This window comes from Bombus affinis, chromosome 7 (genome assembly GCF_024516045.1).
Source record: "Bombus affinis isolate iyBomAffi1 chromosome 7, iyBomAffi1.2, whole genome shotgun sequence".
Taxonomy (NCBI): Eukaryota; Metazoa; Arthropoda; class Insecta; order Hymenoptera; family Apidae; genus Bombus; species Bombus affinis.
In genome coordinates, this window is record NC_066350.1 from 13700503 (window position 1) to 13725737 (window position 25235).

At 32.7% G+C, this 25235-nt stretch overlaps 4 protein-coding genes across 8 annotated transcripts in view; 2 read left to right on the forward strand and 2 right to left on the reverse strand.

Annotated features, from left to right (window-relative positions):
* Positions 1-54: 54 nt before the first annotated feature.
* Positions 55-4882, reverse strand: LOC126918217 (GTP-binding protein Rit2-like). Its single transcript, XM_050725907.1, has 5 exons — positions 4253-4882; positions 4115-4171; positions 3914-3987; positions 3618-3809; positions 55-3551 (listed from the first exon to the last, which is right to left on the reverse strand). The coding sequence occupies exons 1-5, from the start codon at positions 4392-4394 to the stop codon at positions 3309-3311; spliced, it is 708 nt and encodes a 235-aa protein (XP_050581864.1). The 5' UTR covers positions 4395-4882; the 3' UTR covers positions 55-3308.
* A 1761-nt stretch (positions 4883-6643) lies between these two features.
* On the forward strand, positions 6644-10682 carry LOC126918206 (protein DENND6A). Of its 2 annotated transcripts, XM_050725888.1 has the most exons (10): positions 6645-6777; positions 6894-7413; positions 7509-7805; positions 7902-8174; positions 8254-8439; positions 8505-8752; positions 8834-9024; positions 9081-9349; positions 9423-9635; positions 9728-10682. In XM_050725888.1, exons 3-10 carry the CDS (start codon positions 7656-7658, stop codon positions 9926-9928), a joined length of 1731 nt encoding a protein of 576 aa, XP_050581845.1. In that variant the 5' UTR covers positions 6645-6777; positions 6894-7413; positions 7509-7655; the 3' UTR covers positions 9929-10682. The 2 variants fall into 2 exon arrangements, with proteins under 2 accessions (XP_050581844.1, XP_050581845.1); XM_050725887.1 differs by having other exon boundaries at positions 6644-7413.
* A 305-nt stretch (positions 10683-10987) lies between these two features.
* On the forward strand, positions 10988-17174 carry LOC126918188 (kinesin-like protein KIF20A). The gene is made up of 18 exons (XM_050725829.1): positions 10988-11165; positions 11226-11344; positions 11429-11951; positions 12020-12641; positions 12720-13150; positions 13214-13409; positions 13479-13911; positions 13989-14321; positions 14400-14514; positions 14582-15051; positions 15119-15412; positions 15494-15538; positions 15599-15682; positions 15765-16005; positions 16083-16465; positions 16528-16691; positions 16780-16906; positions 16978-17174. Exons 3-18 carry the CDS (start codon positions 11429-11431, stop codon positions 17035-17037), a joined length of 4521 nt encoding a protein of 1506 aa, XP_050581786.1. The 5' UTR covers positions 10988-11165; positions 11226-11344; the 3' UTR covers positions 17038-17174.
* A 384-nt stretch (positions 17175-17558) lies between these two features.
* The window catches only part of LOC126918207 (synapse-associated protein 1-like), a 93509-nt gene continuing 85832 nt past the window's right edge, over positions 17559-25235 (reverse strand). For 3 of the 4 annotated variants that reach the window (XM_050725892.1, XM_050725889.1, XM_050725890.1), the window contains one exon: positions 17559-20815. In XM_050725892.1, the coding sequence (XP_050581849.1) occupies positions 20637-20815 (179 nt within the window). In that variant the 3' untranslated portion in view covers positions 17559-20636. Of the gene's footprint in view, positions 20816-22121; positions 24528-25235 lie in introns of those variants that run through there. The other variant, XM_050725893.1, reaches the window with a different exon arrangement.

Genomic DNA, 25235 nt, shown 5'->3' on the forward strand with positions numbered 1-25235 from the left:
AATTCGTTAGTTTATAAACAAATATAAAGAGAAATAAAATATTACATTAGCAACTAAAACAGATAAATACTCTCCTTTTATTATTACAAAGTTTTAAAAATTAAACACATTTTACACAGTACATAAATTACACAGATTTTGTATTGTATGTTCAATTGTTACATTCAGGTAATTTATATTTATTAATATTTTCTACTGTATTAGTACAAAGCTAGTGTTGATGTAGTTGATTACCAGATTTGACAATAATACTTTGTACTTGTTCTATAAAACAAAATATTCAAATTTGTTATGTTAGCTAATACGATGGATTAAATATTAATAATTATGTTTCCTATTAGTAAACTGTTTATAAAATGTTATAACAAATATAATACCAACATGTATAAATATTTATAAGATATGATAAATACATATAAATGATCACTTTAAACTGCAATCAAAATTCGTAACTGCGTCTGTAAATTGTAAATTATTGCATGTTTAACAAAATGCAAGACTTGACTAGGAAACATTAAGTAACGACTAGACGTTTAATATACATATAAATATACATTTAACAATTTTTTTGTAATGTCTTGACTGTATGCTATTATAGATTGGTTCTATTATCTGGCAACTATATAAAAAACAATAGAACCTCGTTATGCCAACAAGTTAATGCTGAGTCCCTATTAATCGAACTACGTTCAATTGTACATGTACAAACACGTATTCTTATAGCGAATATATTAATATATGTGATCATTTGCATTTATACAAAATATGTCAAAGAAACAGTTGAAATCTTAACAGTTAAATCTTAACATTCGAATTATGTATGTGTATACAAAGGTATAATGAACTATTATCGAAACTACTCTGTTATTTGAACCGCCTTATCTTCCGACCTGCCTGTAGAACGAGGTTCTAGTGTATATTATAATTCTATTAATTTATAACTAAACGTAATTGATTTATAATATACATGCACTAAAAAAGAAATCACGTATTCTTAAGCTGCACGAGAATTAAAAGATTTAATAAATAATGTAAGAAAACGTGAAGTTTTGAACGCTAGGAGCAGACACCAGATGCCTTATTACCTTTGGCTCTAAGAAGAGAAAGCGAAGACACTTGAGGGTACGATTAATACTAGCGAGCACCAATATTTTTGTAATTTCGGCGAATAAGTTACTCTTTTATTCTTCACGCAATCAGGGTGGACGAATATCAAAGAGTATTCTACTCGCATTTTTACTTTTTAAATAAACTTTGGCGATTTGCATAAACTCTGTATTATATCTTTTTAACTCATCAAAATAGAATCTATCAATTATATGTTGGATCATCTTTGTTAATGGCAGAGTCATAGTATACTATGAAATGTGTCCATATAATACTCATTGATAAAATTATTTGGTGAATAGGAATGATTTTCTACAGGATAATGGAGCTCTATGTAACAGACATGGAGATACAAAATCTACCTGAGATTTTGCATCAGTATTGATGATAAAGCCACAGTATATAGAGAAACAGAAACTAGTCTTTATGTGATATTCATTGGTAATCATTTAGTTAGAATAGAAATAATTTTCCACAAGATAATGGTGCTTTACATGCTAAGTATGAAGGTAAAAAACTTTAATTTAGCAACAAAATATATTAAAAAATCTTTACCTTGGCATAAGTGTGGCAAATGTGAAAAAATTACAATTATGATGGAGAATTACCTATATGATCATTAAAGTATTCTGTAATAATAGAGTACCTTAACAGAAAGATGACTATAAGCATGTGAAACAGATTTTTCAAATCAGCTTTAAAAGATATGGCACTGTAAGGAAAATACAAAAAATCATCGTCAATGAAAGTAACAGAGTTATGTTTAAGTAGCCGTTGTCAATAATTTCACATGTGTTGACACATCCTACTATGCCGAAAGATAAGAGAAAACAAAACAATCCTATGTTCTCTTATGAATATATAAGATATTCATTACCTAGACGTATATCTACCGGAGATTTTGCGCAATTATTATTTATCTAATTGGACGCATTGTCAATTGGACATTCCATCACAACAGACAGATAGTGAAAGTAGTGCTCCTAGCGTCCATACCATCATAAAAAACTAGCGGAGAAGAATCGAGAGCGTATGATTAAATCTTTTTTACCGAAGACGAAAGAATACTCTCCACAGCGTGGATTTACTATTCGAAGTTTTTAGAACTCAAACTTAAAGGAAAAGTATTAGTAGTCTATGAACATAAAATTTTGTTGACTTACTATGTAATCAAATACATTACTAGTATTATCTCTTCAATTCTTAAAAATAAAAATATATTTGTGTAAATACTCTTTTTGATTGGAAAATATAGTTTTAAAAATTGTTCACTTTGTGCGATTTCATCAAATAACATTTGTAAACTTTACAAATCATTATAACTTTCGTATACTTTGTAATAATTTAATTTGATATAAAACCATTCATAATTTTCATTTTTTTCATAGATAATTAAATTGGTATAAATAAATTTTAGTTTAACTTTATACGATTAATTGTCATAATATAACAATTATTTAGCATTACAAAACTTTCTATTCATCTCACATATACTATATATTTTGCATTTACAAATTTTCATTTAATATTTCATGTAGTATGAAATATCAAATTCTTTGGTCATATAAAATAGTAGTTATAAAACAATAATCAAAATTTTAACTGGAGAGAAAATATTAAATAAAAACTGCAATTATATTAATTTAAAAAAACAAAGGTAAGATACTTCTAATATAATTAGGCCTTAAATTACGGTTATTAGTTATTGTTCCTGATAAAATACATATATTGTAAATAATATTAATAGCCTTTTTTAATAAATAATAATGAAGAAACTAGCGATCTTGAGAACAGAGTTCATACTTAAGTATGAACATCTTATTACTGTTATATTGAAAGTTTTTTAGGAGATCACATCCCTGTTGCTTGTATCATCTCATGTTTAACTTTTTTTCATATAAGTTTTTACATAGCTTCTCAATGTAATAGAAGCTATTAGTGTAAAGTTTATAATAAAAATAATGAACTGCAGTCTATATTTCATGTTTCCATTACTACATTTAAAATATAATGGGGTTAAAGATGAGGCAGTGAGATATTAGTGAATTAATCCCTAAATTGAAGGACTGTTATAAAATATAAAAGAAGCATAAAAAATTTTGTTCGTTGTGTAATCTGTAGAATTCCAAACTGTTTATGTTGTCATAATTTGTTAATTTAAAACAAACGCTATCAAAAAGATACCTATGCAAATACGTCGATTAAGGGGAATAATGATGACTATTGACATGTCTTTGCTTTCTTCTAAATATAAAGGCAAGAATTGAACGCAGCCGCCACCAACGACTGTGTTTACGTACCGAATTTCTTGACCTTTCTTTAGCTCGAATTTGTCTGACTAATGAATAAAATGCATCATCTATAAACTGTCTAAGAGCTGCAGATGTTTCATAAAAGGGGCAACCAAGCTGCTCAGCAAGTGCCTTTCCTTCTTCTGTAGTTACCTATAATATGTTTTTCATGTTAACAAAATCAGTGAATCTCAGTTAGAATGAAAAATTGTGTTTTACCTCTCGCTGATGTTGCAAGTCAAATTTGTTACCAACTAATACCAATGGGATATCTTCATTAGCTCTCACACGTGTTATCAATTTTCGATATTCTAAAGCTTCCTGAAAGCTATGTCTATCAGTTACAGAGTAACATATCATAAAACCTTCTCCACATCTCATATATTGGTCACGCATAGCTGTAAATTCCACCTACATATAAAAAAACTATATTACAAATAACATTTATGTATACATAAAATTACAATACGATGAATTCACTTTCTTATGAAACCATGTTAAGAACAAATTCTGACCTGGCCTGCAGTGTCTAATATATCTAAAAGTGCAGCTTCACCATCTATAACTGCTTGTTGCTGATATGAATCCTCTGTCAATAAGAAAGAACATTAAATGAAATATTCCTCCAAAAGTTAAGAAATAATAAGAACAAAATTTTACAGATATTTTTCGAAGTTTTCAATTTTCATTACAACATACATGAAATAAACTCTTACCTATAGTTGGATCATGATAATCAAGAAAGCTATGACTGACAAATTGTAATGTGACAGCTGAAAAATTAATTTCCATAATATATATGAGATATAACATGTTTTTTTAATTAAACGATGACAAATAAAATTGGATTATACCTGATTTACCAACACCACCATCGCCCAAAACAACAATTTTGTAAACCCTAAGTCCACCCCTGGTAATGGGTTGCGAGACTACCGGTACGTCATTCTTGCCGTTCAAGGCTACGCTCTTATCCTGCAGGATGTCAGCTGACATCGTTAGGAAATTTACTGTTTATTGGTAACCTAATGTTTGCTACAGTTACAAGCTTGCACTTTTACAAACTGACTGACATACTTGATCACGTATCGGAACACGCGCGTAGACACACCCGTATCGGTTATTAGATCGGGAAAGATACGGTACATGTTTGATCGCGATTGCGAGCCACCGTTTTTTATCTACTAGTTTGGAACTGCACCAAGTGACACTTAATGGCTAAAAGTTATTTTTTACAGTTAGACACAGCATGGCTGATGAGCATAGGCTGACAACCGGGCTTGACAGAATGTGACAGTCGCAAAGATTAAGCACGCGCGGATTCGTGCACCCAGGGGCGTATCCACTTGCTCTATTGTTAGTATAATAGATCCATTTATATATCTACAGGGTGTCTTAGGTTTTAACGACGAAACTTACAGTACGAAACTTACTTATCGGCCTAAGAAAAAAGAAGTTATATAAATATAGATCGTTTAGCACTTTATTAAAAAGTTATAAAAAAAATATGAAATGCGAAGTAATGGATTTGCGGTTACTATAATGAAATGTAGGAATAGATCACCAATACTTACGTTTATTCTATTTACGCGAGCTGTGCTTGCTATCTCAGGCCGTCGAAGGCAGTATAATACTTTTAGCATTTCCAAAAGTAACTAATATTCTATCTCAAAATGTAGACAAAAATCCAATGGCATGAGCTCAGGCGATCTTGGAAGCCAAGGTATTGGCCCTCTTCGACCTATCCATCTGTAAGGAAAATAATTGTTTAATTCACAAATATTATGTACTCCATAATGTACCGGGCAGCTATCCAGTTGCATCCACATGTTTTGAATTCTTCTATTAGGGAACCCGTTTTGATATTCTCTCACAGCAGTTCAGGTATTTCTATTGCAGAAACAAACGAAATGTATATCTGCATACTCTCGATTTGTAAATGATTGCGGCTTTTTCGTACGAACTCCACTAACTTACTAAAGATTCAATGGTACTGGCAGAAATTATCATGAAATTACCTTCAGAAATTGTTGACGACTTCGACACCAAAATAGACTAACAATAAATGTAAATATTGCTGATGTAATTCTTACATTGTATCGTGGTAATAGCTATATACTATTCCCTTCGTGTTTGATATTTCTTTTATAACTTCTTAGTAAAGTTTTAAACTATTTATGTTCTTATAACATTCTTTTTTTATTTACACAAGTTTTGCCGTTGAAATTTGGGATACGTTGTAATATATATATACATATATATATATATATTTTTTAATTTAATTTAACATTCTTGTAACTAACTTTACTGTTAATTTTTTGGCAAAGAACAATAGAAGCTTCGCTTATTGAAATATCTTCGATTTCCAATAAAATTTGATCGAAATATTAAAGTTAATACAAGAGGTAGAATAAATACTTGCATATCTTGTATTTAATGTCAATATTGCTTTCTAACATTTTATAATAACTTATAATAGTAAATTACAAATAAATTAGAAAATAAATGCAAGGGTAAATCTATTATGATTTAAATGCATAGTATTCGTTAGTAAACGAACTTTTTTTAATTATGGATTTGTTACTGTAAAATGAAATTCAGTTTCGTAAAAAATTTTATATAATCTACATATGTATTTAACTATATTTATATTACAATCACGTTACAAATCATAAATTTTTGGTCAATATGAAATATACCGATGCAATATGCATGCGTAGAATAGTGCACGCACATCAATAAAGATTTCCTCTTTGTATAATAGAAATTTATTGATTCATATAAAGAAACATATATATATTTATTATGTATGCATTAACGAAATTCATTCGTATAATGTCCTATACAATAATATACTTGACAATTAAAACTTTGACTTATAATTTTCTTATGATAGTTTTAATATCTTTATTGTTATAGGTAAATTAATATATTCTTTCTAATATATATATATATATAAAATTTATTATCCATTAAAATAAAAATTCTATAATATGAAAATTGAATGTTTATGTGTATGTATGTACAATATAAACGAGAATGATAGGAAAATAGTTCTTAACATTTTTAGTATTCTTTTCGATATTCTTAAGGAACTGAAATGAATGAAATATAATGCGGTTGAAAACGAAAAATAAAACAATTATGTTTGTTTCTTGTAGTTTCATCTTTAAACATTTTGGAAAGTATAAATATCGCAAAAAACAAGTTTGGTATCTATTGAGATTTGTATATAGATATATACATACATCAGTTTATGATTCGAGTTAATAAAGGGTCAGTACTGCTATGGTTGAATATTACTATTAGGGACATAAGGTATAAGCAAATCTCTCAGGACTAAAGTGCGAGGTAGAATTGTACTGATTGCAATCTGTATGTAAGCAATATATCTTTGATTTGATGTTATCTGACAAGATTGACGCGTTCAGATAAATTAAATTTCTGAAAATACGTACATGTTTGATTTGGGAGGTTATGAAATTATTGTTATAGATACTGAGCATTATGAAGACTTTCTCCAATAAAGCGAAACCAAACGTTAAATACGTACATACGGAGATACTTTCATCGAAGAAAAGTACTGGTGTAAACGTTATTCATGAACATTTTCATTGCTACACCATCGTTTTCGAAATCAAATTAACATGTTTGGCAGATTATTATTATTACAAGATGGAAAACACGTGGGCATTTTAACAATTGTGTGTAAATAGTAAAGAATAATGAAATAAGTGTACATGTAATGATCCTCGTGTTTTTGATACCTAAGTTTTTTCATTGTTCAATTAACATTCTTCCCTGACATTTTGATCCTTGTTCTCAATGATAGTAAACAAAGTGCATAAGTATATTAAATGTTTTTAAATATCATTAAACAGGGTAAAAATATATGTATATATATATATATGCTGAAGTTAAAAGTAATTATGAGATTATTAAAATAGAAAGAAAAACTATCTAGAAAACAATTTTAATCCAAAAGCACGGAATAATGTGTACCTTAAATAAAGTTGTAAGTTCTTTATTGATGAGCATATAAGCTAACATATTGTATAATATAATATATAGCATAAAAGTATAAAACATAATATTTTAATATGTTTTCAGATATCCAAATTCCTTTATAGGAAATATAACACACACATATTAAGTTATAAATTAAACAGAAGTTTTTAAATTTGTCACTTAATAAGATATCAAGGTGACATGTTCCCTAATATATACATGTGGTTATGTTAACCAAATTCTTATAAGATGTCAGTTGCCTCTTGTTCAAGAACTAGGAGAATGGATACTATAAGTAGTCAAGAAGAAATGATATATGAAAAATGGGAACGTTTTCATAATTGGGTACATTGCATGTGTATTGTTACTTTTGATCTTGAATTAGGTCAAGCTATAGAGGTACTCTTTTATTACATTTTATATTTAATTTTGAATACAATTATTTATTTATAAATATTTCACATTTATAGTGATATCTGTTTTTCTTTTATACAGGCTATATATCCATCTCATATCAAACTATCTGAACAAGAGAGATCTAATGTTTGTTATCTTGCTTTTCCCGATTCTAACTCTGGTTGTATGGGAGATACACAATATCATGTCAGAATAAGACAGAGTGGAGCCATCCTTCAAGAGACTAAAGCCTTAAAAGAATACGATAGAAAGTCACCTCCATTTTTACAATGTGATAAAGATTATTATTGGGGTTATGTATACTTTCGTCAAGTGAAAGATAAGTCTCTTCCAAGAGGATATTTCCAAAAGGTTTGTTTTATATACTAAAATAATAAAGATGTAAATACAGATTCTTGAAGCATAAATAATAACTTTATTTATATGCTAGAGTATTGTTATAATTACAAAACTGCCATTTGTGAATCTCTTTGGTGAATTGTGTGCTTTAATTGCACCTGAATTTTTTGAAATGGGCAATGCAGTGATGGAAGCTATTGTAAGAGAAATTGATCAATGGCCTCCTCCAATACCAGGCCAAGTAGTGCATTTACCACTTATAGGTGTTTTATTTCAGGTAAAAGTTGATACATTGTAATTCGTATTTCCACCATATGTTATTTTTCATTCTTCATATTTTAGACATATATTCCAAATCAAAACTATAAAGCAACTGCACCTACAATTGCTGCCATGGATCATGCGCCAAATTTTCATGCAACTCGAAGACTAATTTTAACATCTGCCAATGAAGGAGATATGTTTAGAAGTTTAGCTAGTGTTGTAAGTTATGTACATTTATTATGGGAACTAGTATTACTTAGTGAACCAATTGTTGTTATGGCTGGTTCACCTACTGGTTGCTCTGAAATGGTCCAAGCACTTATTGCGTGAGTATTTTATTATATTTCGTAAATAGTTAAAAATAATTTTAATAAGAAAATGAAATAAAAAAATATGCTATTTTTTAGGATGATTGCACCATTAAAATATTGTGCTGATCATCGACCTTATTTTACAATTCATGATTCTGAATTTAAAGAATATACTACAGATGCTCCATCACCACCTGCTGTAATATTAGGTGTAACAAATCCATTTTTTGCCAAAACTCTACAGCATTGGCCTCATATTATAAGAATAAGTAATGGAACTAGTAACGGTAAGTTCTATGAAACAGTATATACATAGAATATTTAAATATTTTTTATATTTTAGAGAATCAAAGGTACAAAATAAAGAAATCAGAGAATCTCAAAATATTAGATTCAAAGCCAGGAGTTTATACTCAGTATAAACCTTTCCTTCAGAAGGATAAAACTATATTGAAGAAATTATTTAGAGGTATCCAAACAAAGAGGCCGGGGGAAGTGCAAACAGCTCTTTTAAAACGTCATTTGATAGAATTGACTGAAAGTTTTATGATACCTCTTGAAAGATATATTGCAAGTCTTATGCCATTACAAAAGGACATATCACCTTTTAAAGTAATTATCATTTCGTCTGTTGAATGTTTTAAACAGTTGGAACTACAATATACATATATTATAATTATTTTAGGCTACACCCATACCTGAATTATTTAATCCAAACGATTTCTTAGCTACTTTAAGTAGTGCTGGGCCACAATTAACCACAGGCATAAAAGGAGATTGGGTAGGATTATATCGACGATTTTTCCGTTCACCTAATTTTTCTGGTTGGTTTCATACTAGATACACAGAGTTATCACAAAAGTTACAAGTTATACAACTTGAGGCATTATCACAAGCGGTATGTTCGCGTTCAATATGAAAATTTGATCTGTTTTTAAAAATAAAAATATTTATTTGTTTTATTTCTTATACAAATTACCATTATTGTAGGATTTAAAAACCTGGGTGCAAGGGAAACAGGAAGTAGAATTGGTAGATATGATTCTTAGAATTCGGCAGAAATTAGAAAAGACTTACGTTGATGAAGTACCTATAGGTAATTCTGTAAGGGAAAAACTTCAAGAAAGAATAAATGACATCACACATACATTGCCAGATGATTTAAAAGGCATTCTGAATCATGAATCTTGACATTACGATTATTGTATTAATTTTAAAACTCGTTAAATGGTATCACCATTTAAAAACAATTTAAAGTTATCAACATGTGATGAAAGAATTAGATTGAAAATATTTCCAACAGCTGACTTTGTTGATACATAATAAAAAATTGACTTGAATGAAAAAAATAGTGACTAAAATGTGTAAAAGATATAAAAGATATAAAAATGTAGAAAGATAACTGTGTTGATGTACTTTGGAAAAAGTAATTTATTTTTACTTGTAATTCCATTGTTGATTCAAATGATTAAATACTCTGAAGTGGATATTATAGGATGAAATATTCTTTTTATATGTAACATGAAACGTGATACAAAAGTCAATAATGGTGCGTGAAATATTTCATAGGTGCAACAAAAGACTTATGAGCTCACGTTAGTATTCCTATAATTATAAAATGTTAGGTATATTTATCATGTTTCTTTTCTGTAAATGATTATATTGTTTTCTAATATTTTACAATTTATATCTACGTTGTATAACCATGTCTCTTCCTCTAACCATCGTTTAATTTAAAGTATTCAAGTTTTTAATAATATTGGACTCCTTTTTTGAACGTCCAAAAAATATATTTTTTATTCCAAAAGTTATTATAGATTGTCATCGTATGTGAAGGTAACATAACAAAGAGAGTACTAACTGCTATATGTACATATGTGTTTAATTTCTGAGATCTGTAAATATTGATATGAATGATAAATGTAATAAAGATTTATTTTAATAATGTGGTTATGCATATGTTTATTATAATCACCTTATCTAATTGAGAGGAATCATTACTTAATTTTTTACATTTAAACTATTTCTATATATCGTTTATATGTACTATTTTTGTTTTAATATAATTGCTTTAACTAAATTTTATATTTTTAAGTACAAGGTAGGTACGCTTTGTCAAATCAGAACAGTTTTCTATCTTCACTCTTATTGGTCGTTAAAAGTATATCTTGACTTTTATTGGTTACATGCTGAGCGCGGTAATAATATGTTCATCGAAAATTGTACCAATCCGAAGAAAGTATTCTCACGACAAGATTTTAAAATAAAATACTAACCGTTTGTTGTGTTTGTAGATTCACGAGTTTCCCGTGAAAGAAATATGCGTTAATGTTTATTTTGATTTAATTGTTTAAATTTTCATATAGCATGTGAAAGCAGATATTAATCTAACGTTTCATAAGCGACTACTATAGATATAAAGTAAAAGGTATATATTTAAAATTGTTAACAGGTTATCGGTTTATTTAAAAATAAGATTTGCTTTCAGAAGTATGCAATAAAAGAAGATTTTAATTTTTCCATTCATTAAACAATATTTGTTTAATAACAGCAAAGATATTTTATTTTTAATGTGACATAATTAATCGAAAGTTTTATCACAAGAAGGTATGAACAAAATTTTGATCGTTTTTTTCCATTACAAGGATTAATATAACAAAAAAATAACATATATTTTTCAAATGTTTGTAGATGGATAACACATTAGATTCTATTAGAACTTCTTATAATAATCCTCCAGATGACATGTCATATTTATTTGGCAGAGATCCTAGTATATTAGCCTATGGAAAGAGACCTTGTGGCTTAAAGGAAACTAAGAAAAATTTACTTTCTGTTTATGACACTGAAACTCAAAGTGAAGAATCCAATTATACTGTACAAAGTGGTTCTTTAAATACAGAATCAGAAACTTTACAAACAGTTAAAGTATATTTACGAATGAAACCATTTCCTAAGAAATTAAAATTATCTGAAGAGCAACAAGATGCATATAAAATTATCAATTCCACTACTTTGTTCACAAGATTGCCTACTTTAGATAATAATATCAGCTGTTTCAAGAGATCCAATAGTACTGATATTGTGTGTAGAAAGTTTACATTTACTAAAACCTTTGGACCAGAAACTACTCAGCTGGAATTGTTTGAACAATCTGTAAAGCAACAAATGATAGATTTTCTAAGTGGACAGAATTGTACTATTATGACTTATGGTAAATATATTATACAATTAAATTTATATATAATAATTTATATAAATCATTTTGATATAATTTCATAGGTACTACAAATTCCGGGAAGTCTTATACATTACAAGGGACTACCACATCCCCTGGAATAGTACCAAGATGCTTAGAATTTGTATTTTCAAACATTACACCAAAGTCTATTCCTTCTTATAAACCTATGAATCACTGTGATATTGTTATTTTGGATCCTCTTGAACGTGCTCAAGAATTAGAGATAAAAACCAAATTACTAACATTTGCTTCTGTAGATAAATATCAGTTTATTAACGCTTATAAAGAGATGCAAAAATTATTGCAAGAGGAATCACCTATTAGACCTAGTCAATGTATTGGTGTACATTATTCTGTTTGGGTTTCTTTTGCTGAAATTTATAATGAAATTGTATATGATCTATTATCAAATGAGTGTCAGAAAAAGAGAACACCTCTTAAATTAGCAACAGATACCCATGGAAGAACATTTATTAAAGGTTTAAAGACTGTTTGTGTGAACTCTGGTTCTGAGGCTTATCAAGTTTTAATGGCAGGACAATATAATTTGAAAGTAGCTGCAACTGCTTTAAATGCAAGAAGTTCAAGATCACATTGTATATTCACCATAAAATTATTGAAATATTATGTTGAGAATGATCCCAGTTCTGTTGAAGTTAGCACGTATGTAGAAAATAATCTTTTTTATTTTTATTAGATATTAATTACATGCTTTGTTACTTGTTATTTCTCAAATGATAGGTTTGCATTTTGTGATTTGGCTGGATCGGAACGATTAAAAAAAACCTTAAATATTGGAGACAGATTAAAAGAAGCACAAAATATTAATACAAGTCTTCTAGTATTAGGAAGATGTTTAAAAACCATTCATGAAGGACAGTTATCGAAACAGAAAATAGAACATATTGGCCCATTCAGAGAATCAAAATTGACAAGACTATTTCAAAAAGCATTATCTGGAAAAGAACATATAATTTTAATAGTCAATATTAATCCTATACCAAATTTGTACATAGAAACACAAAATGTGCTCAATTTTTCTGCTATTGCAAAAAAGATAGTTATAGAAAAAGAGAAAGCATGCAAGAAAACTAAATCAAGATTTTCACGAATAGTTACACAAAGCATAAAAACAGAAACTGATTGGGATGCTACAGAACTGGAAAGTGAAGGTATGCCTTGTATTATTAATCTTAATTTACAGTAGAATTTATAATTTTGAATTATTTTTATAGACTGGCAAAATATAGTTGATGATAACTCTGATTATGCTCAGTCAGAAGATTACAATGAGTTAATAAGTGAAAATAAAAGATTGAAAAAGGAACTTGCTACTTTAAAAAGTTCTGCATTGACTCGCGATCTGCAGATACGTGAAGAAATGGCTGATACTTATACATCTATAATGAAAAATCTTGAAACAGAATGGAAGTATGTACTAAATCATTCGTTTTCTCTGTGCTAACATTTTTCATGTAAACTTTGTCAAATATAATTTAGGAATCGTATGAAAGACGTTGAAGAACAACAAGAAGATGTACTTCACTGGTCTGTAAAACAAGTTGAAGATTTTTATAAGGAAAAATTGGAACAGCTTAATAGTCGTAAAAGAAGACGTTCATCTGTTTCTATTAATAATTTAGATCTAGATGATGACTCCAAAAACATTGAAGAATTAGAAATTGAAAATTCACACTTAACGTCGAAGATCATTTTGTTAAAAAATAGCGTGAAGGAACTTAAGGAAGCAAATCAAAACTTAATGGCTGAAAAAACTAAAATAACTTTCGAACTCAGTTTGTCAAAGGAAGATCTAAAAAATGCAAACAATTTATTAAATGCAGTTAAAAAGGATGTCTGCTCGGATGAAGATACAATTCGTTATGTAGAAGAATTAAATTCTCAATTATCTGCCAGGGAGGAACAGGTTAAGGTATGATAATTATTAATTAATACTATATTTATAATTTTCGCGATATTAAACATATTTTTCGTTGCGTATTATTCCAGAAACTTAAGATTTTTTTAAATGAAGCAAAACAAGAATATATTGATATTACTACAAAAGAGAGAGAAAAAGAACGTATAATTAAAGAGCAAGAAGAAGAGTTATATGACAAACAGGAAATAATAGATGATTTAGAAGCAGAACTTGCACATATTAATTTGTGTTTAACAGAAGAAACTAAAACAGTTGATATATTTGAAGAAAAATTAGAAAATCAAAATAAAATTATACTGAATTATGAAAACAAAGTACGAGATTTGGAAGATCAAATACGTAAATTGGAAAATGAGAACTTGTTATTAAATGAATTTGAATTACTCAAAAAAACAGATAATGTATGTTATTATTTACATTTTTAAAATATACCACTGGATCGATTAAGTGCACTAATAACATAAATCTTTATTTTATAGGAATGTAAAGACATTAAAGGTAAAAATCAAAATATTGCCATTGAAGAAGATTTATCTTCTGATCTCAAAGTAGAAGTAGTAATAGTGGATTCAAATAATAAGCATACACAGACAGGTATGTATACATAATTTTATACGACTTTAAAGTCATGATGTAATTTAATATATTATTAACTTTACAGAACATATATCCGATGCTCAAATGGAAGAAACAGTACTAGCAGTAGGTAAAGAAAATTCTGCTCTGGAAGAAAAATTAGTTCGAAGTACAACTGAAATACAAAGTTTAAAGCAAGAACTGGAGTTTGCCAAAGTCAAATTAAAAGATATATCTGAACAGATATGTAATTTAAGAATGAATAGTAGACAGTCTAAAAACCGCAATGACGAAAGTGTAAAAGAGAAAGTAGCGGTAGAAACAGTAGACATAGGTTGTCAAGCGCACGTAGAATCTAATGAAGCTTCTTTACAAACATCTAAGAACGATATATTCAACAAAAGTAGTCAAACTATTGAAAATGTTATAAAAGAAGAGGCTAGCCAGACAAGTTTTATCGAAGAGACCGATGATCATGAGATTATATTAGATAAATTGACAAAATTGATGGTAAAATACGATGACATTAAGACACAGTATGAAGAAAAATGTCTGGTTAGTAATTAAATGTAATATGATGCTCCTTTTTTCATACTTGAATAATTCTTTTTTTATTTTTAAGATGAAAGAAGAATTGGACCAAAAGGTATCAGTTTTAGAAGAAAAAATAGAAAAACTTGTTGAAGAAAATAATGAAAGTAAGACTAATGCAGAAGAATATAAACAATCGATTGATTTGCTTCAGAAAGAACTTTCTTTAATGAAGCAAGATAAAATGCAGGTTCAAGAGACATTAAAAAACGCAAATAATATTAAGACTTTTTTAAAAACAGAAACTAGCGATTACGAACAAGAAAGTAAAGAGAATGACAGGCAGCTTGCTTTCACTAAAAGTGAATGTAGTGAGTGTACAGAAGTAGGTTACTTTTTATTAGTCTATAACAACTTTTTATACAAGTTTTTATACAAATGTAATAAAAAGATTATATGTTTACAGAAATTGAACGCGTTGCAAGTAGAGTTTGATAATCGTATTTCAAAGGTATGTATAAGTAATATCACCATTATTTACAGGAATATAATCTGTTTAATTTTATTTTAGTGTAAAAATGAACACGAAGAAGCAACAAATAAGTTACAAAGAGAACTTTCATCCGTAGTAGAAAAGTATAATATCAAATCGCAGGTATTTAATTAAATTCATATAAATATACTATATGTATGTATATATTCTTCAGTAAAATTTAATATTTTCAATAAAATTCTAGTGTCTCGATGCTCATGCCGCTAAAATAGTAGAGCTAGAACGTAATCTTGATAGTATAACTGAGCTTCAGGAAGAAATTCGCGAATTAAATAAGAATTTAGAAACATGTCAAGTTGAAAAAGATCAATTGCAAAAGTTATTGGATGAGAATAATGATAAGCTTTCACAACTTGAAGATCGTTTGGGGCAAGCAGAGGAACAAGAGCGAGAGAAAGATGCTGAAATTATTTCTCTTCAAAAAGGTTAGTTCAGTATCTACGGTATGTTATTTTAACAAATGATATTCCCCTTAAAGTTACTACATTGTGCATTTTCACAGAAATGAAATTTATGATACAAAAACACGAAGAAAATGATGACAGAAGCGATAAATTAATGGAAATAGAAATGAAGAGTACAATTAAGAATCTAGCAGATACGAAAGAAATGCTTGCTCGAAAGCAAGAATATATTGAACAGTTAGAAATGCGCGTTAAACATAGCGAACAAAATGCCAAAATATTAGATCTTTTAGAACAAACTGCCCAAGAAAGGAAAGAGGAGAACGAAAGGTTAAGAGCTGTAAATGATGAACTGAGGAATGGCTTGGTCGAGAAAGAGCGTGAAATGGAATCATTTATGAAGAATAGAGATGAAATGGTGGCGAAGTATGAAAGCTTAGTAAAAAATCAACAAGAAGAGTTGGAAAAGCAAAAGCAAAAGGTATCTTCATTACAAAATTTAATATAGTTTAACAAACTTTCTTTAATAATTGCCTTTTGTAGTTAATAAAGAATCGTTCTAAAGATAAAGAGTGTTGTGAAAATACATCTGAAGACGAGGTGATGCTTAAAGATCGTCGAGTAAGACGTCCACCAAAGAAGTTTACTCCATCGTCTCCGAAACAGGATGAAATTTCAGTGATCGACCTTTCTGGCTCGGATTCAAAGTATATTACACGAAAATGAGATATAAAAGAGTAGTATCTCTTTCTAAGTTAAAAATTTATACCGAAACATATTACTTTTATATTTTAGACGAAGCGCAAAACGCACTACTACTGTACCATCTCGGGAAACAGCTTCGGAAAGGAAGAAAAATACTCGTAGAAAAAAATTGTACATTACAGAAGATGAATCTTTCCAAGATATCGAGCCACTCGAGGTAAGATTTTTAAAATTTTTCTATAATCTATCGAATACATCATTTATTCATTCTGCATATTGTTTGTTTAGAGTACAATAACTATCACACCGTCAGTGCCAACACGTAATTTAAGAAGCAGACGAAAATAATATATTCTACAATATATTATATCGTTTAATGTATTGTAAATAGATTGTGCTAATTAAGAACAAATTAATAAAAAGCAGCAGTATTTTTGTATCTTTAAAATGTATTTCGTATTAAAATACCGTGTTTTTTTTTTAAATATGATGTCTTTTTTTATTAATATCATTATACTTTAAAAATATTAATTTATGTAAGCAGTTTTATAAATATAAAAGTATTGACATTACACATTATATATTGCAACTTTTCCATAATCATTTTTATTTTACTCCACAAATTTATGTTTTTTTATATTCTTACATAGAAGCTTTGGTATTGGAAGGAACTCTGACAGGTAAAAGACTTGTCAACTTATTTATGGTACTTTTCAATTTATTTTTTACGAGGTACACGACCTTTATTGTTACATTCCGCACTTATATTAATTATTCTCTTAATAGTTCCGTAATTAATGCTTATCCTCCTTATATTCTCATTAATATTCATAATATATTATCATACTTTCAATGGAGTCAACAACATATATATATATTTTTTTATTTATTTATATTTTCATATGTATATTATGTATATCATTTTATATATACGTATCGGGTTTACGTTCATTCTTATGAGTGAATGCACTGTACCATAGGATAGCTTTTATTACACAATTCACAGAGTCGTTTTGAAATAGGGGGACTGCCGAAGTACACCATGATGATTCATTTTTTCTTCATACTCATTTTTTTTTCATTTTTTTCTTTTGTTGTTTTGGCCATTGAAGGGAAAGACGTTCATTTATCGACATGTACATATTATTATATATTACTTTCCTGATCCATCGTTCTGGCCGCCCAAAAAGACGAAGGACTCATCGCGAAAATGTACTTTTCCTCACGTCTCATTGTCAGTCGGGGCAAAGAACACACATAAAACACGGTCTCTAGGGCGCTCGTAACATGTTGCGCGTACAAGAAATATAACACGAGAATCGCTCCATGAACGGAATCATAGAATACAATAATGTACAACAATTTGTCAACGAAAGACACGTTCAACGTCGCGTCAGAATTTGCCTATATCTCTCGCGTTCCTTCGATGTTACCTCGAAAGATAAATCACATGATTACCAACCGTCTCGGTTTTTAACGCGTCCATATACAATGTGTACGTACAACGCGCGTTTCTGTCTTTCATTAACATTTTGACGAACTTAGGCCCGATTAATTGCGATAGCTTAACGTTAATATATATATCTCGTACAATATACATATATCGACCTAACGACTAGTGCGAATTAAAAACTTCACAGCGAGCTGGGTGAAACACGCGCACACGGTGAACCAGCGTTGAGTTCAGAATCAAGTCTTCCTTAAAGGATTCTACTTCCTTTTTACGAATCTCTAAGCTAAATAAATGTATTTCATTATTTTTCTTTTTCTTGTTTTTTTTTTTTAAATATTACTCTCAGATGCATCGAATCAGTCGGTCGATGCACGGACATATAGAGGTTAACATAGAAAACGTCTGGGAAGAATTGACGAAAGATCTGGACTCAACATGGCGGCGCACGCAAAACGATCCTCTTCCGAAACCGGAAGTGCAACGATTTCATACGAATATGGTGCTTACTTCTTTTGACTGTTTCTCTTTTTTTTTCTCATTCTTTTTTTCTCTCAAATATACGATCGTTCGCATCATCGTTTCTCTTCTCTCGACCTTAGTTCGCATCGATAGCAAGTTCACCCTTCGCCTTGTACAACAATCGAACGTTCTAATATTTCCTCATCGATCGCAGAGCGTACACGTGACGTTGCGAAGGCGCGCTTTAACGAAGATAAAACATCGTGCCGTGAAACGCTAAACTTGATCCAACGCGACTCTTTTTCTGGTCTACGAACGAGAATTGTTGTTTCGACCCGGTTTGTTCGACGAGGTCGAGGAAATAATTGGACGGCATGTCGCAGAAAATCCTGTCGAGGGATTGTTTGTTTCCTATCATCATCGATTCTTGTTAATTAGTGCTATTGGTAATTCGAGCCTTTATACGTCACGCGCTCACTCCAAATCGACGTTAACGCGCGCTCAACGATATTAGCGCGGATATTGCAAACACGTAACACATATTAGGATGAGCTTTAACCTAAAAATACAACGTACGTATTTCTCGTGGCGTAACATTAACAAATGCGCCTGTGTAATAATAGTAATAATGACAATAATGGCAATAATAATGTAATACTAACGAAAACATCAACATAAGTCAATCTTTATCAATTTCTTTTCTCCATTCGCGATTTCTCATCGAATCGATTTCATCTTTGGCATACAACATCCACGATCAACGAACAGCGACAAGGGGTCGTCGCGCGTGAAAGCGCCTGACCATCGCTTCTGGGTTGTTTACACTTGTTCTTCTCTCTTTTTTGGGGAAAAAATATAGCCGACGATACTCGACGATACTCGTTCGAAACGGTGTCCTTCGGCACACGGCAGTGTAATGTGTCACTTCGGATAGTCGTCGATCCTTCGAACCCGATGAAGAAGCGTCCAACAAATCTTTCTCTTCTTTAATTTTTTTTTTTCATTTATTTATATATAGATGTATATTTATATATTCCGTAGCACAGTGCATTTCGCGTAACATTATATAATGCGCTCGATGTTGAAAGTAACATACGTTTACTTATATTAATTCTTTTCTTTTAAGCAATAAATATAATTAACGATCGATATTACAAAGGGGAAAGCTTGGAATTTTTTTTTCTTTCTTTCAACTCGTTCTTCTGTAAATCTTACATAATCGCCCCTGTAATCGAGAGCGAGTCGTTTAACAATTGACATAAGTGTAGCGTTAAAGGTATATCGTCTCGTATGCACAGCCGTTCACCGTTCTACGGTTCACGGATCATCGATGGATGGAATTATCGACGGAGGTTCGAGAAGCGAGAGTGATCGACGAAATAATTCTCTTTTTACAACCACCGTAGTACAACTTATCTTTTTTCCCCTTTATTCTCTTTCTCTCTGTTATTTCTCATCTTCATCGTGCTCGAGGATCGCAAACGCACTCGCACATTGTCGAGGAAAACACCCCGTCGAAGGGGAGACGAGGAACAGGCTCCTCTTCCCCTTTAAACTCTTTTTTCTTCCGCCTTCTCTCCCCCTGATTTCGCTTACAATCCTTTTAACAAAGAAAGAAAAAAAAAAACAGAAAGGAAAAAAAACTCCGACTAAGTCTCATTCCCTCTCGCGTTTCCCCCTCCCTTGTACAAAATATTACATCGTCACATCATTCGACGCAGCATCGACGGTCTCGAACATCATCGACCCACCCCCAAAATTCCGTTCCTCCCTTTATGGCGATGTCTGAACGATCGCGAAAGAGGGGCAAAGTTGAAAGCTGAAAGGAAGCGGGAAGAAGACAAGATCCCCCCGTTCCAAGAATCTTTCATCCTCTGCCCCTCTTCGAACAATCGGAGGAAGATCTCCGTGAAGGAAAGACGCGACAATCCACCCGGTGATCTCACACGCTCTCAGTCTCCCTTTTCTAACGCAGGATGATCTCGAAACGCGACGAGATCGCCACTATCCGGTCCATCGCGAAGAATCTCTCGGCTCACTTGAGGTCCTCGTCGTCCTCGTTGGCCAGCAACTCGTCGATCTGTTTCTCCCAATCGTCCTTATCCAACGCGCCGCTGTTTCTGATCGGCGTCGCGTTGCTGTTCCTCTCCTCGTTACCTGTTACTACCTCGTAATCCTTCAGTTCCGCCTCCAATTCGCGTTCCCAATCTTCTTCTGCGGAGATTCACAAGCAGCGTTGTAGGCTAGTTTCAAGCGGGCCACGCGGCCTCTTGTTCGGCGCGTGTCAGTGTACGTATGTACCGATGAGTCCGCTTGAGTGTAAGCGTGTTCGTGTATGTGTGCCGTTTTTAGTTTTCCTATGTGTTGGCGTCTGTGTATTTCAGTGTGCATGTGTATTAGACGAACGATTTATACGAATACAGTAGTACGTGTGTATGTGTGTGTGTGTTCTTCGTGTGTTACAGATGGCAAACGATTTTCCACGCGTACAATCGAGTTGTTTCAAGAGCGTTTGCTCCGGCCGCCCGTTTCTCCGCATCGATCTCGCGACACGCCAGTCCTTGTGCCTCAGTGTATCGGTGTGTCGGAATTTAATCGTGTCCTTGTGTTAGTGTTAGTTAGGACGGGGGCGTAGAAGGTTGAGCGGGAGAAAAGGGGTGGCGAAGGGCGAAGAGGGGAAAAACTGAAACCACACACAAGAATAGAGAACCGAGAAAAGGGGGGTGAACGCGAAACGGAACCGGATAGACGGGTTTCCGGCGTGTCTCGCTACGCTTTTCCTTTCTTCGTTCGCGGCGTACGCGGCTGCTAATATTCCCCTGCAAGCTTTAACATGGCCGCGACCATCCTAATGTCTCGTACACGTTGTATCCAAGATTCTAACGCGAATAATCTTGTCTTCTGTCGGTCGAAATCACGATAAGCGACGTACGTTCGCGAGTGTTTTAGTTGGAAGAAGGCGAAAAGGGACGCAGTCGGAACCGGAAGCAACCGCGGAACGCGAGAGAAACGCGTCTGACTCGATCGATCCAACCGCAAAGAAACTACGTTTCCCCTTTGACGCGATTAAACCAAATGCGCCCACTGGTCGTGGATTCTATCGGGAATTACGCGAAACGCGTCCTGAAATTTCCCATATAATCTGTTCGTCGAAACTTGGTCGATCATCGCGAATCGTCATCCCTCTGTACGAAGACTTCTATCCATGTCCAAAAGTTCCACCTTACGAACTGCACCGTGTACGAATTATTTCCAACGTAAATTCGTTCCAGATTGATCGAACGTATTGTTTTCACACGTCGAACAGAGAAAATTCAGTTAACCGAATTTTTCGTCGGAAACTCCATACTTGTTCTTTCTTTCTCGCATACACGTTCTGTCTCTATAACTAGCTCTAACAGTCTGCGTGTGTGTGTATATCGATTCGTCTTTACATGCGCTCTCCATGTCAAATCTAGTTCGACGTTCGATAGCACACCGCGGCAACTACATCGAGGCTTCGCGTTCGTGCCACGGTCGTTTCTATTATTTTTACTTTCTCCTTTTCGTCGATTTGTTTCTACCACGTGCTGTTTTTTTTTATTCTTTCCTTCATCTTGTATCTCTTTCCTTTTTCATTTTTACTTTTTTTAAAATTCTATTTATTTCGAAATCAGGTGCACCGGTGCACGTGCGGATTTTCTCGCGTGCTCGTTTACGCCGCTTAAGCGTCCGTCCACATGTAAACAACCTCGCGTATAAATTAATTTATTTCCGCTCTCGTTTCCGCGTTTCACGTTACCTCGTCTCCCTAATCGTTAACGTCGTAACGATTCCCTTCTTTCGTTGCGTTATACGTCTGTCCTTTATCTCCCCTCCTCTCTCTCTCTCTCTCTCTCACGCTCTATTTTCTAGATTTAAATGAAACGTCGTTAGCTGATGTTTTCCTGTTTTTCTTTTTCCGTTTCGATACGCATGGTTTTTGACATTCGTCGGAACGTGGACGGGCGCGTAAACGGATTGCCCCCGGCCGGTTGTCTTTTTATCTTTCGCGCGATAAGTCTCTGTTAAATTGGTTTAATTGAATCGGAAGGAAAATCACTACGAGGACTACACCCACGAGAGACGAGACGAAAGTTTACACCTCGATCCCCGTTTCATTTATTTATTTTTCTTTTTTTTTTTTTTAGGTTTTCTTTTTAAAACGCGTATTGTCATTCAACGAATTTGTATATTTTTCCTCTTTTTCCTTATTTCGTCTTAATTTTTTTACGGTAACGTTTAGTAAATTCTTTCTGTTGCCATCACTGTCTTTTCTTTTCGTTTAAATATTTTTCCTTTATAAGAAGAAGATACCAACTACGATCAGCAGATATTTGTTTCTTTTATTTGGCTATTTATTTCTTTCGTTCGAGTAACTGCTTGATAGCGCGTTAATTTCGCGAAAGAGCCATTAGCATTATTTCGAGAGTCACAGTTTTCGCGTCGTCCTTCTCCTCTATTCGCGCTACTTTCTCGCCAATCTTTCTCATCTCCCTTCCTTACCTCCTTCTTTCCTTTCTCTTTCCTCCTACGTTATGTGTTTAATGTTTTCCTTAATGTTTTACAACACGGAGAGAATCGACAAGAGACAATATTTATTGATTAAGAACGAAGACAGACAGACGACAGACAAACGGACAGACATACAGACATTTAATCAAGTTTTTTTTTTATCTTTGCTTGTGATTTTATTACGATTTTTCACTTTGCGTATATTACGTACCCTTTTCCTCTTTTTTTTTTGTGTGTGTTCTTCTATTCATTTTTTACCAAAGGTTCTTTCGTTTTTTTTCTTTCTCACCCTCTTTCTGCCACGTTCTTTCCTCGAAAGAATCGTCCTCTCATTCTTTCTCTCCCTCACGCACCTATTACACACGATCTCGCTATCTCTTTCTCTCCCTTTCATTCACGCTCTTACTCTCTCTCTCTCTCTCTCTCTCTCTCTCTCTCTTGCTCTCCCCTCAGCATGCGTATCATTAATCGCGTGTCACTACATCGCTATCATCGATATTTAACGCGTCGTTTCTTGTCGCGTTTCAAATCCGACGTGTCTCCTGAAACGCTGCCTTCTTCTCGCGGTTTTCTTATCATAGTCGTCTATTCTCCCCAATCCCTCCCTCTAACATCTCTGTATCTCTTCTTTTCGTGTTCGTCTTTTCTTCTATCTCGAGCGAAGTCTCGAGTCGAGCGTCTATCAAAATTAACTATCCTCGGAAAAGAACAGCGTTGAGGGGGTTGGTCGTCGGTCACTTTGTTCGAATCAAACTGGACGACCAACAGATATCGTCAATTTAATAAATATCGACGGAGTACAGCGACGAAATGATCAACGACGAACACGACGACGATAAGCCACGTTGACGACAGTCACAGTAAATCACGGCGTTGTAATTATATATATATCTATATGTATATATATATATAGAATTACGATCGATCAGAACGAAAACCGCGTGACGTAACCACCCCTAAATCGTTGATCGTCCGCTACGCGTGGCACGAGATCGCGTCGACGCGTAAGGGTTCTCGGGAAACGATAACGGAAGAAACGACAACGAAAAGAAAAGAACGAGAGGCAGCGAAGGGAGAACGAGAAAGCAAACCGAGGGAAATAAAACGACGAGGATCGTTCGTCGCGTGAGAACGTCCCCGTTCGTAGTGTCAAGTTTAGGGGAGGGGGGTGGTAGTCTGGGAGCAGTTTAAACTCGATAGCAACGAAAAGTTAGACGAAGGAGAAGAAGAATTCGATACGAAAAATGCGACGGAGGGTTAGAGGAGATGGTGGACAAGAACCGAAAAAGCTCACGTCGGTCTTCGAGACGGGGAAAGAAGCTTGTCGTATTTATTTCTGAGGGGTGTGCTTTGGATAATGCTTTTTTATCGGGGGGATATTCCTCTTCTTAGGCTGTTGACAGAATAGAATGGAAAAGCGGTCGTTTAGTCACATCGGGCATTATAAAACTCTAAGTGAGAGGCGAGCAGGGTTCGTAACACATAGAGAACGAGAAACAGAACGTAAACTTTTTCCAGGAACATACGTAAATCTGATGAATGAATTTAATAAAACATGGACAGGGAGAGCTGTATATTCTATACGAGCAATTCCTACGAGTAAGAATGATAAAGCACACTGATAAGGAAAGTGTTAAACGCACGAAGAAGGGATAAAAAATAGATTAAAAAAAAAAGAGAGAGATAGAGAACAAAGACAGAAACGAGCACATATAGAACTACAGACGTGACGCAACGTGGTTAGCTAGAACGCTGGTGAAGAGAAAGGTGGAACATCGACAGATCGATTATTATTCGAATTTTCAAGTTCATCTATACGAGTATACTCACGAAGAATGTGTTTCTTGGACACCTTGTGTCTTGGGCATAGATCGCTTGATCCAAGAGGAACTTTTCTTTCTTTTTCTTTCCTTTTTTTTCTCTCATTTATCTTACGAGCTTATTTTTGTCTCTTTCTTTTTATACATTCGTATCTCGCGTGACGAATTCGATGGCAAAACGTTCGATGTTCGTTTCCATAGCATAACCGCGATGTGGAAATTTCGTTTACTTTCGCTCGTACGCCGATCAATAGATGCATTCGTCGAAATCGCGGACGAGC